The sequence below is a fragment of the Cyclopterus lumpus genome, chromosome 6 (assembly GCF_009769545.1).
Source record: "Cyclopterus lumpus isolate fCycLum1 chromosome 6, fCycLum1.pri, whole genome shotgun sequence".
Taxonomy (NCBI): Eukaryota; Metazoa; Chordata; class Actinopteri; order Perciformes; family Cyclopteridae; genus Cyclopterus; species Cyclopterus lumpus.
In genome coordinates, this window is record NC_046971.1 from 6,125,193 (window position 1) to 6,136,573 (window position 11,381).

General features: G+C 48.4%; 1 protein-coding gene across 1 annotated transcript in view; it reads left to right on the plus strand.

The window, feature by feature from the left end:
* The window catches only part of peak1 (pseudopodium-enriched atypical kinase 1), a 75,328-nt gene extending 68,459 nt beyond the window's left edge, over positions 1-6,869 (plus strand). The window contains exons 6-7 of the mRNA XM_034535860.1: positions 2,579-3,387; positions 5,457-6,869. Of these exons, the coding sequence (XP_034391751.1) occupies positions 2,579-3,387; positions 5,457-6,791 (2,144 nt within the window). The 3' untranslated portion in view covers positions 6,792-6,869. The remainder of the gene's footprint in view (positions 1-2,578; positions 3,388-5,456) is intronic.
* The last annotated feature ends 4,512 nt before the right edge of the window (positions 6,870-11,381 follow it).

The following is an 11,381-nucleotide window of genomic DNA, read 5'->3' on the forward strand; positions in this document are numbered from 1 at the left end:
AATTTTACTCCTCTACATGCTGCTAATGAGGAACACGGTGTGTGTGTGTGTGTGCGTATGTGTGTGTGTGTGTGTGTGTGTGTGTGTGCGTGTGTCTGTGTGTGTGTGTGCGCAGTAACATACAGTACAGTGTGATGTCTGCTTGAGGTTTCCACTTCTATCTCGTCTACTTGTCGGAATTGCAGAAATAGAAGTGATTTTAGTGTCTCTTCCACTGGCTATGTATCCAGCGCATTACACACGCACACACGCACGCACGCACGCGCACGCACGCGCACGCACACACTTGTGTTTTAATCAGAGCATCAGGCAGTAGGAGGCAGAGCACTCGGTGAGAAGTCTCCAGTCTTGGTGGGAGCGCTGAGCCTGCCTCTCGTTGGCTCCAGGGGCTCCGCACACACACTCCCGGGGATGAAGCGTGTCACTCTCGATGTATCACTCTGCCTTCCTGCGCCGCGTGCACCTCCAAACTTTTGACTCCTTAGTGGATTCGAGGTAGGCTTGTTTTTTCCTTTCTTGTCTCTCGGTATTCACGGCGGCTAAACTGTGATCACTCAACAAGTTCCTTCATCTCCTCGTACACACATGTTGGTGAATGCTGGTCCCTGGAGTTGCGAATGCCTTAATGTTTTTTTTTAATAGTATTTTAATGTATATTTCATACATCAATACATTTTTTATTTCACTCTATGAGGAGGCGACTAAATGGCGAATTATTCTGTAGCATTTCTGAATGGTCTGCTTTTTAAAGCATGAATCCAATACACATAATGTGTGTATTTGCCCAGAAGTCTGTCGAGGAACTGGAAAGCAGGAGAGCAACTTAAGCTGTCTTTTGGACACACGAGGCTCTCCGTGTTTGAGGCGAGAGGAATATGCAATTATCTTTTTCTTTAATCCGGAACAGATTTTGGAGGGATTGGGACTCTCCGCTGTTTCATCTCCTGGAGATGGACACGGGGGTCAAACACTGTTCAGTTGGACAGCAGTGTAAAAATATCTCTGCACCATTTTTCTAAAATACTTTTTTTAGGGTTTTTTTTATACATAGGTTTGTTTGTTTTGTAATTGAAATGTTAATACATAATTTACAGGCACAGATCAAATCTGATCCTTCACAATAGGATTACAGGCCAAGACATTTGAAGATTTAAACAACATTTTTTTTCAATTCTATTATTTTTCCAACAAGAAATTAATCAACCTCCCCCCCCCCCCCCCCCCCCCCCCTTCCCCCCCCAAAAAAAACCCACCTGATTTCATGAAGTTGTTCACATGAGCAATATAGGGCTTTAATCAGTCCATGCAGGTTGTTTCATCATCACATGTATTTCTGTGCATTGTGATTATGATTCTTGATTGTGTTAGTCTTATGTAACTCGGCCACATTGCTGCGACAGAAGATCTCCACGACTGGACGACTGTTGTTTTCTCGGCTGGATTACCGCAGATTGGCGGAGGAACACATTAAATATAGCCTAACCCCGTTCCGGGGAGGATTACCGAGACTCATTTACTTCATCCCTCGCGGCTCTTTTCCGGAGGCTCCTTCAGGCTTTCTTAATACGATGGCAGCGTGTGGCACACGCGAGGACTTCGCATCGCTCAGTGGCAGTTTTACACCCAGGCGTCATCTCGTCGTCTGGGACCTCGTGCACCTATTCAGTTAAAACTGTGACCGTTCTTTTCATCTTATCGGGGTGCTTGCCTTTGACCCATCTGCCTCTCTGTGGTCCTCGACTCCAGAGAACACCGAGGGAGTGCAGTCAACCCCTCAACCCCTCAACCCCCCTCCGATTCCCTCCCACCGCCATCCATCCCAGAGAAATAAGGTCAATTGAAGCCAGCGATAAAAAGTGCTCTCCGCGCCGCCTCTTTAAGCCTCACTGCAGATTGAGTCGGGCAGCTGGATGGTCGGTGGGTACGACTTGTGCCCAGCTGTCCCGCTCCCTGGCTCGACTTCCTCGGGGGGCCACCAGCTCCCTCACGTGCCCTCACAACCTCGTGAGGGGCAGCGAGCGGCTGGAAACGGCATGTGGGAGGAACGGGAATCTCGGAGGGAGGTGGGGGGAGGGGGGGGGAGTTTCAGGTGTCATTTATATCCTGTTCCCACTATTAGGAGATTCTATTTGACTTTTGGTAAAGTCGCATTCGGTAAATCACATCAAGTTGTTCACGTTTTCTCTTCATACAGATCTAATTTATCCAATCGTGGCCTCTTTTTTTTTTTTTTTAAGTCCTGAAACATTTGCCTTTTTTTTGGCAAACAAAAAAAAGATTTTCGGCCCCACAGGGAAAAAATTCAAATCCCAAAACCGTCATTTAAACGATGGGTAATCCTTGGAAAATAGAAAACCCAACGTTTGCATCAAAATATATAATTATAAGGTGATCGTGTTTAGAGGTCATGTAAAAGTGTAGCTTCACATAAATACAGTGAGTAAAAAGTCCACTATTAGCTTCTGAAAAGTAGAAATACTGAAGTGCAACTTTAAATTGTACTTATGTACAATGCTGAATTAAATGAACTTTCCAATGTCATGTAATATATTCTTATTCTTATTTCTTTCCCTCCCAGGTGAATCCAGAGCCAACATGATCCCGCTGAAACAGCCACGAAACATCAAAGCGTCCAACGACACCTTGGCCTCCATGGACCTGGACGGCCTCGCAGACCAGCCAGCCTCTCAGGCCACACCCCCGCCGCTACCTAAGAAGGCCGTGCCTCGCTCCAGCACCGAACCCAGCCTGGCCGGCAGAGAGTCAGTCCAGGGAGGCGCGAGACTTCGGGCTGAAGCGAGACCCGGGGGCACCAACCTGAGTGTGGCCAACCCCATCTACGACTTGGACTCCACCTGGGAGACGGCGAGTCAGGATTCCTCTCTCAGCTCCGAGCCCCACCGGGTCCTCGACCACGAGAGCGGCGACTCCTTGGAGAGGCCGGCAGCTGCCGGCAAGGGCCGTCCGACTACCGGCGCGTCCTCTGTGCTACCGCAACCTCCGTCTGCATCCGCCACGACCGGCAGAGAGAGGAGGGCCTACCCGAGCACAGAGTCTCTGGCTGGAAGGGGCCGGACCACGGGTCGAGGTGCCGCCCCCGCCGCCGCCGGAGGCTCCAAACCCCAGAGACCCGCTCTGTACCGGGGGTTAGACAGCTGGGATGAGGTGGTGGGGAAGATCCGCGGGCTCCACGCGGACACGCTGCGGAAACTGGCGACAAAGTGCGAGGACCGCTTCATGGCGGGTCAGAAGGATCACCTGGGATTCGGCACCGACAGCTGGTCCCACTTCAGGCTGACCACCGGGAAACCCTGCTGCGAGGCGGGGGATGCGGTGTACTACACCGCCTCCTACGCCAAGGACCCGCTGGTGAACTACGCCATCAAGGTGAGCCGCCTGGCAGATTGACGACTTCCATTGTCATGCGCAGTAATACCTTGTTGATCTGGAGTAAATTAAACAATTTAATAGTAGATGGAGGAACTATTTTTTTTTTTAAATGATTTGTAATCATTCCAGATATTTATACGGATGGTGAGGCTATATCAAATTGTATGTTTTTTTTCTTCTTTCTTTTTTTACTACTTCTTTTACATTTCATCGGCATAATCAAGGAAATAATTAGCAGATTAATCAGCCACGAAAATAATTGTTGGTTGCAGCCTTAATGCAGACGACCTATGAAACCACGAGATGTGACGGTGTCGTAATAATTGTATTCCTCAAAGTTATATTAGGTTCAAATAATGTCTTTTTTTTTCACTTTATCTGAATTTATTCTGAATAATTCATGAACATGAAACGCATGATATCCTCAAACTTTCTATGGCCCTGAAACTTCTGAGTTTGTCCCACTTTCTGTAGCATGATGGACTAAAACGAGTAATTTATTCTTTTACTAAGTCTTGCAACAAACAAGCTACTTTTCAGCATCTTATTAGTTTGAATTCCTTTGTATTTATTCTTTTGTTTGTTTTTTTTTAAGTCTTTTGCATAGAGATGGACTTTTAGATCAGTTTGAAAGTCTGGCGGTTGCCGTCCTTGCATTAGTTTATTAAATCCTTCACATTTTTTATTTTTTTCCGTGTTCAGGAATCTCCTCCCACTTCTTTAGGAAGAGGTTTGTGCTGATTGGCTCTCAAACTTTAAACCCTCAGGGCACGACCTCGTGCAACAACCTGTCTGTGTTTTGTTCTTTCATTTAGTTGCTTGAGGGTATCCATTTTGTGTGTGTGTGTGTGTGTGTGTGTGTGTGTGTGTGTGTGTGTGTGTGTGTGTGTGTGTGTGTGTGTGTGTGTGTGTGTGTGTGTGTGTGTGTGTGTGTGTGTGTGTGTGTGTGTGTGTGTGTGTGTGTGTGTGTGTGTGCGCGTGCGCGTGCGTGCGTGCACTTCCACTTCAAAGCTGCACGCCCTCACATTAGCTGCAGACGTCAAGAGAACATCTTGTTTTCTTCATGACGCTCATCCAGTTGTGCTGCCGCCGTCCTTAACCCCGTAAAAACGTGGTTGATCCGACCTGCAAATTATTTTATTTTTTCACAACACGGTGCTAATTATTCAGAAACCACCTTTCGTCGCTGTGACTCTCGGGATTCGGGAATTCAGAGAGCGAGTCGGTGGGCTTTTAAAGCTTCGTGGCGTCTCTGAACACGTCAGCATTAATAAATCAAGAGGGGACGAAATATGGATCTCAACGCGTCCTCGAGGAATGAGCAGGAGGCGGTCTGACGTGTCTCGACAAAGATCCAGCGAGCGCCCACATTCATAAAAGAGTTAATACACGGTTCGAATAAACCGTAAACAAATTATGTCCAAGACACCAACACGGTTCAACTCGCCCTTTACGTCGTAAAATGATTCAGGTAGCAATTGAAATGTTTTTTTGAGCTGATATACAAACGGTGGCGTTTCATAACAATAAACTTTAATATGTAGGTTTGTACGAAAGCTTTTAAATTAGTCTGGACAAAATGAATTGTACATAGTAAAAAAAAAAAATGTAACGTCCGAATAACATTCTTACGTTAAACATCTCGTTTTCAATCTGTTTGTTGAGAGACCTCCTCATAATCCTTTGCATGATTGCGTTTCCCTTCCAGATGTGCATGAGACAAACACTCGGTTTGCTGCATCAACACAAATAATAAATGCAGCGCAAATGATGTCATCCTTAACAATACATGAAACAAGAAATGACACTTCCTAACATTCGGGGACGATTTCTAGTGTACGTGAGATGGACTCAAATTAAACAGAGCCCCACGTTCATATTAATATAGATAAATGTGGTTCATTAGTGCATTTTGAATGGCTCTTGTACAACAATGGAGCTATCTATGACACAGAGGAGTGAGATGTATATCGGGCGATACTTAATTAGCAGGGTCTATTGTCAATTCGCAAATGGCTTCATCGTAAAATGAAAAAGTAACTTCATATTGTCGTCCTCATCTCCAGATCTGTCGGAGCAAAGTGAAGGAGACCCAGCAGCAGTTCTTCCACAGCCTCGCCGTGAGACAGAGCCTGGCCGTGCACTTCAACATTCAGCAGGACTGTGGACACTTCCTGGCTGACGTGCCCGCCCGCCTGCTGCCCTGGGAAGAGGAGGAGGGCGAGAAGGAGGAAGAGGAAGACGGGCAGGAAGAGGTTAAGACTGAAGCTCGGGAGACGGACCCCAAGGCACCAAATGGGAAACCGGACGAAAGCCAAACGGGTCACATGAACACCGTGGGCCGCCTGAGGAGCCGAGTGGTGGTCATCACTCGCGAGGTGCCGTTCCAGACGGTGGCGGACTTCGTCCAAGAAGGCGCGACACGGCACACTCACAACCCGGAGCTGTACGAGCGCCAGGTCTGTCTGCTGCTGCTGCAGCTGTGCTCGGGCCTGGAGCACATGAAGCCGTACCACGTGACCCACTGCGACCTGCGGCTGGAGAACCTGCTGCTGGTCCACTGCCAACCGGGCAGCCCCTTGAATCTGGACCATCTCGAACCCAACAACAACAGCAATACCGGCACCGGCGGCGGCAGTTCCGGTGCAACCTCCTCCGGCGCCGCCGCCGCCAACGCCACGTGCCCCGCCCGGCTCATCATCAGTAACTTCTCACAGGCGAAACAGAAGAGCACCCTCATGGCCGCCGACCCCGGGACGCTGCGAGACCAGTCTCGCCTGGCACCGGAGATCGTCACGGCGACGCAGTACCGCAAGTGCGACGAGTTCCAGACCGGGATTCTCATCTACGAGACGCTGCACCGGCCCAACCCCTTCGAGGAGACGCCGGAGCTGAAGGAGCGCGAGTACACCTGGGCGGACCTGCCGCCGCTGCCCGTCAAGTCGCTCTATTCGCAGGGTCTGCAGCAGCTGGCCAGGTTGCTGCTCACCGTCAACCCCTCGGAAAGGATCCGCATGTCCGAGGCCCGGGCCTGCCTGCAGTGCCTGCTCTGGGGCCCCCGGGAGGACCTGTTCCAGGCGCTGGGCTGCAGCAGCACGGGCCCCATGACGGGGGCCACGGCCAGCCAGCGCGAGGCCACCCTCCAGAACTGGCTGGACCTGAAGCGGACGCTGATGATGATCAAGTTTGCGGAGCGCTCGCTGGACGCGGCTTGCGCCGTGAGCCTGGAGGACTGGCTGTGCTGTCAGTATCTGGCGTTCGCCACCACGGACACCCTGAGCCGCGTGGTGCACATCCTGCAGCAGCCGCGGCCGCATCCCCCGGCCCAGAACCAGAGCCAGCCGGCAGCGCCGAGCCAGACTCAAACGCACCAGACGCACGCCCTCCACCTGACTCAGTAACAGCCGCGCTCTGAGTTCCCCTCTGGCCGGCTGTTGCTATGGCAACAGAATCCAACTACCCCCCCCCCCCCCCCCCCCCCCCCCACCTGCGCGGTCCCTCTTGACGCTAATCGTGTGACGTAAGCTAATAGTCAGCGTTGTTGCTGCAGCAGCCGCCGCCGGGCTTCACCTCAAACTAAAGACCCGAGAGGCCGCACTCCCGTCATGGAGGCTGGGATTCATGACCGGGGCTATTCTTCAGGGTTCAGAGTCCAGCCGATGAAGTCCAAGACAAACGGAAACATTACGACACGTTAAAGTCACGTTCGCTTCATCTGTTTGTTTGTTTTTTTGTTTTTTTAAACAGATTAGATGCATAGTTTGCATAGTTTGCATGGTAGCTGTCTCCAAGATTTGAGGCACCGTCAACAGGAATTTCGTTTTCACGTTACACGTCAATATTCTGTTCCCTTTTCATCAAAAGTTGAAAAGGGAACTCGGGGAAAGAATTGGAGATTTAACTCAGAGTTGTGTTTGAAGCAACAACGAATTCATCAAAGGATACAGATATGAAATATGTAAAGATGAAGGGAGGTCATTTGAAATGAAGGGAATGGGGGGAAGAAAAGGAAAGTTTAAACGAAACGTTCAATCCGTTGATGGATTTTTATTTTAGACAACAAAAAAAAAAAAAAGTGAAATATGTTTTGACCACTGAAGCCAAAGATCTGCCACAAATTGTCCACAATTTTCTTCTTTTTTTTACCAGAAATGTGTATTATAGTTTATGACAAAATGCAGTCGGACACGGTTACAGACTCCAGATCTGTTGTTACTCCCAGAGCGCGGATCCCCAAAAAAAAAAAAAAAAAAAACGGTTGAAACATCCATCTTTTATGTTTTTTAAAAATTCAGACGCAACAAAAGTTCTTCTCCGTTTTCAGAGGTTTTTTTTACTGTTGGTTCGGTTGCTCGTGGGATTTTGTGCAATTAATATCGCCGTTAGTTCTACCCCTTCAGAGGGAGCAGGCGTATGAAAACGTTAGTTTCGTGGCACATAAACTGATTCGTTTCAGTTCGACTCTGCAAATTAGGGGGACAAGTTCGCACGGGGGGGCGGGGGGGTTCAAGGACCGCAAGAAAAGTTCTACATTAGTGTCGTTTACATCAAGTGTTTTTTTTTGTTGTTTTTTTTTAAAGGGTTCACGGATGACATTTGCACATTCAGTCTCCTCGATGGTGACGCGGAAGAAAGGAAACAAGGTTCCCCTCTGTGAATTTGGATGCAACTGGATCCGGTTTGTCCTGCACCCCGGACTGAAACGGGACATTTGGACCCGGTCTCGCTGGTTCCCGACTTGAACCACTTGCACAACGACTACTCTTCTGTGTCTCGGAGAGGAGGAGGAACTCGACCGCTGAGTCCACGTCGTTGTTTGTTGTTCTGCTTTTGAATGAAGCGATTCGGAAAAAAAAACGTGAACAGGAGCCTCCGCTTCCCCTCGTACGAAAACCGTACGCGCGGGTTTTATTTTGTTGTTGCCGTGACGATCAAAATGTCCTCTCGGTCTGCGGACGATGCTTTCAAACTGTTTCTGCATTCTTATGTTTACGTTGTATTTGCTCTGGTTGTCACTGGGGGGGGGGGGGGGGGGGGGGGGGGGGGGGGGTCCTTACAGGATCCGGATACTGTGATCCTTTGACTGCAGACGTACAGTACGAGACGTTATGGTCCATGGAGCGAGGGAAGAAAAGAAGAAAAGGAGGAGGCGGAGGAGGAGAAGAAGAAGAAGAAGAGACGAAGCAGATGTGAGGTTGTTGCTGCTTTAAAGGCTTTGTGTTCGGAGGAATGTGTGTGTGGACGGCACTGGTGGCTGTCCTTGAATCTAGAGATTCAAGCCTTTATATAGTATATATAGTATAAATATATATATATATATATATATATATATATAACCTTTATCTATTTTAATCCACACACTATTTTGTCGAGTAGGGAGCACCTCTTATTTCTGTCTTCAGAGAGCCCAAATGTCATTTGTCCATTTTAAAAGCTTTACTTGACGTTCTTCAACCTCGCTCCATCTTTTTTTTTTTGGTGGGAAGAAAGAGGGATGAGGAGGAGGAGGAGGAGGGGGAGGGGGGGGGGGGGGTGTAGTCATCACTGTCCTCGACGAAGGACACGTGGAACAGATGTTCTTCAAGCGACGTGGTTCATGAGGATCGATGTACAGAACAATGTACAGTATTTGTTCCCCCTCTTGTAAAGTTGCCTGGGAGATGAACCACTTTGGGAGGAGGACTTGAACGCACCATTAAAACCCAACGTTCATCAACTGTTTGTTTTCTCTCTCTCTCTCTCTCTCTCTCTCTCTCTCTCTCTCTCTCTCTCTCTCTCTCTCTCTCTCTCTCTCTCTCTCTCTCTCTCTCTCTCTCTTTGCATTGTTAATTGCCACTGAACAGAGAAGCAAGAAGCTCTCTGAGGCTTTCTATTAATATGTGTACAGTTTGTCTCCCGGCCATTTATTGTTGATCAAGTTAACCGACGGTAACAGAACAATAAATATTTGTTTTTTATATATATATATACTTTGTGCCATTGTGTTATTGTGCTGTTGTTGATTTAACCCTTTAGTAGAGAGAGAGAGTTTGTTGTAACGAATGATTGCAAAAGAAAAATGTATTAATTTAAGTCATTTTATAGTCCATTTCAGTGCTTTGCAGGTCATTTGTTATGTTATGTGTGCGGGTAGATTATAAATAGTTTATTCAGTTAAAAACTGACGCTACAGATTTCATCAGTCCACTGATTTCAGCAAAAATAAGAACCGTCGACGAGCCGATAATGAGCCTTTTTAATTATTTACAGTGACCAAAACTGAAACTGTAAACATATTAATCTTCCCCGGGGTTCAGAGCATCAACCAAGGAGCTCCATAGAAAACCTGCACTCTTGAGTGTAGTTCAATCTGACCTCTGAGGTTTCTGTCCACATATACATCCATGGATGTTTTTTCATAATATTAGATTACATTTTTAAAGCTACATTGAGATTTAACAACAACCCCAAAGCACAACATCGACCAGTAACATTATGGGACTCTTATTGAGCCTTTCCAACAACAACAACAACAACAACAACCAGCGTGTGTACATCTCACCGACATGTTGTTGTTGTTGACATGTCATCTGTTTTAATACAAAGGCTAAAAAAAATGTTTTAAAAATGACAGCCAGCGTCACTACAGGAGCTCCGCCAGCAGATGGAGCCATTCAAAAGGCAAAAAGATAACCCAGAATGCACCATTCTCCTGACTGCCGCCGTGTTTACTTTGACTCTCATTCAGTTCAGTGTGGCTGAAAGCTCAAAGGAATGTACGGTGGCCCACAAGGACAAAGTTAAACCAAAAAAGATGAGATCAGTGCGCCTTAGTTAGACATCCACTGGTTTCTGTTGGCAGTGAGCTCCAGTAGGTGTATTACCTGTATTCTGATACTTAATCAATAATCTAGTGGAATGAGGTCGGGGGGGGGGGGCTCAAATAAAGATCCACAGTTGAGGATGACAGGAGTCACAGCTGCTCTCTATTTTACTCACTTTTGAGCGTGCATTATTTTTAATGCAGCTGATCATAACTATCTGTTTGCCAATTAGCCGGATAAGATGCCTGATGAATAGAAATGGGGTCCTTGACGTCAACCCACTCGCATACCGGCGGCATTTAAGGAATAATACATTATGCATCAACACAAATAAGTAATTACAAACCCTTCATAGAAATCCCTGAACCACTTGAGTGGATTGAGGAGTGCTTTGCAACGCAGGGCGAGGAGGAGTGGGCCGACAGTTTAATACACTGGGAGTGAAGATGAGTGTATTATTATCAGAGGTGTCATCGCTGCCTGCTGCCCACCCTGGTTATGTAATATCACACTGAATCATCCCCAACATCTGACATGGTGATGGAGAGGAGGAGGAGGAGGAGGAGGAGGAGGAGGAGAGGGAGGTTTATGGGACAGAATTTGGGGTCCGTTTGTTTGTGGTTTGAGGAGGGGTGGTGAGAAAGAAAAGTTTGGGTGCCCCCCTCTCCCCCCCCCCTCCCCCCGTGCACCCGTTGTATAATACTGTGAAATGCGTGCGTGCGTGCGTGCGTGCAGCCCGCAGCTCTTCTTCGGTGTGGAGTCTTGGAGGAGGAGGAGGCGGTGGTCGTGTTATCGAGCGGCCCGGCGGTGGAAGTTGCGCTGCAGGGGTGGGACTTTGTTTCTGCGGTCGGTCGGTCGGTCGTCGGGGGGGGGGGGCTCGTACAGAAACCTGCCTCTGGCAGCAGCTCCTCAGACTCCAGCGAGCGGCAGCACGAGCAGCCCGTCACCATCCTCCTCCTCCTCTTCCTCCTCTTCCTCACCCGTTAGCCCATCTTCCTCCTGTACGGACTGGCCGGATGCGCTGAAGCGGCAGTGTGAACGCCGTTTTCCATCCCGTCCACTAGACCTCCGGGACACACGGACCGGACCGGCGTCATTGGATGGAGAGAGGCGCCTGAAGAAGGGAGAGCGGTGGAGTTGGTCTACCCTCCTCCTCCTCCTCCTCCTCCTCCTCCTTGCTCCTTCCTC